This window comes from Otolemur garnettii, unplaced genomic scaffold, assembly GCF_000181295.1.
Source record: "Otolemur garnettii isolate 467f Iridium unplaced genomic scaffold, OtoGar3 scaffold00024, whole genome shotgun sequence".
In the NCBI taxonomy this organism is placed as follows: domain Eukaryota; kingdom Metazoa; phylum Chordata; class Mammalia; order Primates; family Galagidae; genus Otolemur; species Otolemur garnettii.
This window is the reverse complement of record NW_003852419.1, coordinates 4,819,295-4,821,100: the sequence shown is the minus strand read 5'-3', so window position 1 is coordinate 4,821,100 and position 1,806 is coordinate 4,819,295. Positions and strand designations below refer to the sequence as shown.

At 46.1% G+C, this 1,806-nt stretch overlaps 1 protein-coding gene across 1 annotated transcript; it reads left to right on the top strand.

Annotated features, from left to right (window-relative positions):
- Positions 1-246: 246 nt before the first annotated feature.
- ATP6V1E2 (ATPase H+ transporting V1 subunit E2) lies at positions 247-927 on the top strand. Its single transcript, XM_003787887.3, has one exon. The coding sequence runs from the start codon at positions 247-249 to the stop codon at positions 925-927; it is 681 nt and encodes a 226-aa protein (XP_003787935.1).
- The last annotated feature ends 879 nt before the right edge of the window (positions 928-1,806 follow it).

The following is a 1,806-nucleotide window of genomic DNA, read 5'->3' as shown; positions in this document are numbered from 1 at the left end:
TCTAGACAGATTATGACCTTGGACAAATTGTTTTCCCTCTCTGGGGCTTAGTTTCTTCATCTGTGAAGTGAGAGGTGTACATGTGTTTTCCATGATTCTTCTCTTTAGGCTTTGACTTTCTCTTTCCCCCTCTTGTGTACTCTACAGCTGAGGGAGTGGAACTCTGAAGGCACTCCTGAAACTCACCCTAACCCAAACGTTCCAGAGAGTTTAGCTTTCCCTCCACTTCCCTTTCTGAGAGCAGCCATGTCCCTGAGTGATGTTGACGTGCAGAAGCAGATTAAGCACATGATGGCTTTCATTGAGCAGGAAGCCAATGAAAAAGCAGAGGAAATAGATGCCAAAGCTGAGGAAGAATTTAACATTGAAAAAGGACGCCTTGTGCAAACCCAGCGACTGAAGATTATGGAATATTATGAGAAGAAGGAGAAGCAGATAGAGCAGCAGAAGAAAATCCAAGTGTCCACCATGAGGAATCAGGCAAGGCTGCAAGTCCTGAGAGCCCGAAATGATCTCATCTCAAAATTGCTCAACGATGCAAAGCTGAGGCTCAGCAGGATTGTGGAGGACCCAGACATCTACCAGGGGCTGCTGGATAAACTCGTTCTCCAGGCTCTGTTCCGACTGCTGGAGCCTGTGATGGTTGTGCGCTGCAGGCCACAGGACCTCCTCCTGGTAGAGGCTGCAGTGGAAAGAGCCGTCTCTGAATACGTGATGGTTTCTCAAAAACAGGTGGAGATCCATATTGATCAAGAAGCACACCTGCCTATGAACTCAGCTGGTGGTGTGGAGGTCTACAGCATCAATCAGAAAATAAAGGTTTCCAATACTCTGGAAAGTCGACTAGATCTCTTAGCTGAGCAAAAGATGCCAGAAATACGAACAGCCTTGTTTGGAGCTAATGCCAACAGAAAGTTTTTTATATAAGCCTCTAGGATGTGAAGCTCATGTTGAACAAATAAGCCATAAAAGTCAAAGTTATTTGGGCAAAGGAAATTATTAATGTTTCCTCCTCTTTGATGCTCTCATTTTGTTCTATCTTTCATGGAATACCCTTTGAATAGCTGATGGCATTATGTAGTGTTAACTTTGGCCTAAAGCCCAAATTCATGCTCAGAAATTGAATGCTAGTTCATTCATACATACCACACCTTCTGGTCCATTCTGCAGTCTGGGATAAGGGGAGTGAAAACATCTGCTCTTTAATTTGGCCTCGGGTAAGATGTGAGTGATGGGCCTGGTTGCTCTAAGTTTCCTTTATGTGCATGGGTAGTGTGTTTTCCTTCTTTTATTGTAGCTTCATAATTCAGTACCCAAAATTATGTTATTTGCTGAGGTTTAAAGGTCTTCCTCAGATGTACAAGGGCCAACATCATGGGCACATGACCAGCTCAGTCATATAGGGCTCCATGTTCAAAAGGGTTCAACGCTCTGTAGCCACTGCCTTGGAATTCATGATTTTAACTTTGGATGTGTGTTTTTCAAGTGAAACCTGATGGAACAATGGAGCCTGTGCCAGAGGTTGGGGGCTATGACTGACTCATGCCATGGTGTTGACTCCCAAGCCTACTTCCTTGCCTAGGGTGGGTGGTTCATGGCCACCCACTAACCAGCCCCCTGGCACCCTGGATCCAGGCTTCCCCTGCCTCACCCAATGAACAGTGCTGCCCCTCTGCCTCTGGCTACGGCCTGGTACGCATGCAGGGAAGGTCATAGTGAGATGTGCTTGTTCTGTGGAGTTTCAGGCCGAGGTGTAATGGTGACCATCTCTGCTCCAGGTTATCAGCTTCATGGCACATTCAGCAA

Excerpts from the sequence above, each read along its gene's own strand:
- ATP6V1E2 (XM_003787887.3), top strand. The coding sequence starts at position 247 with ATGTCCCTGAGTGATGTTGACGTGCAGAAGCAGATTAAGCACATGATG.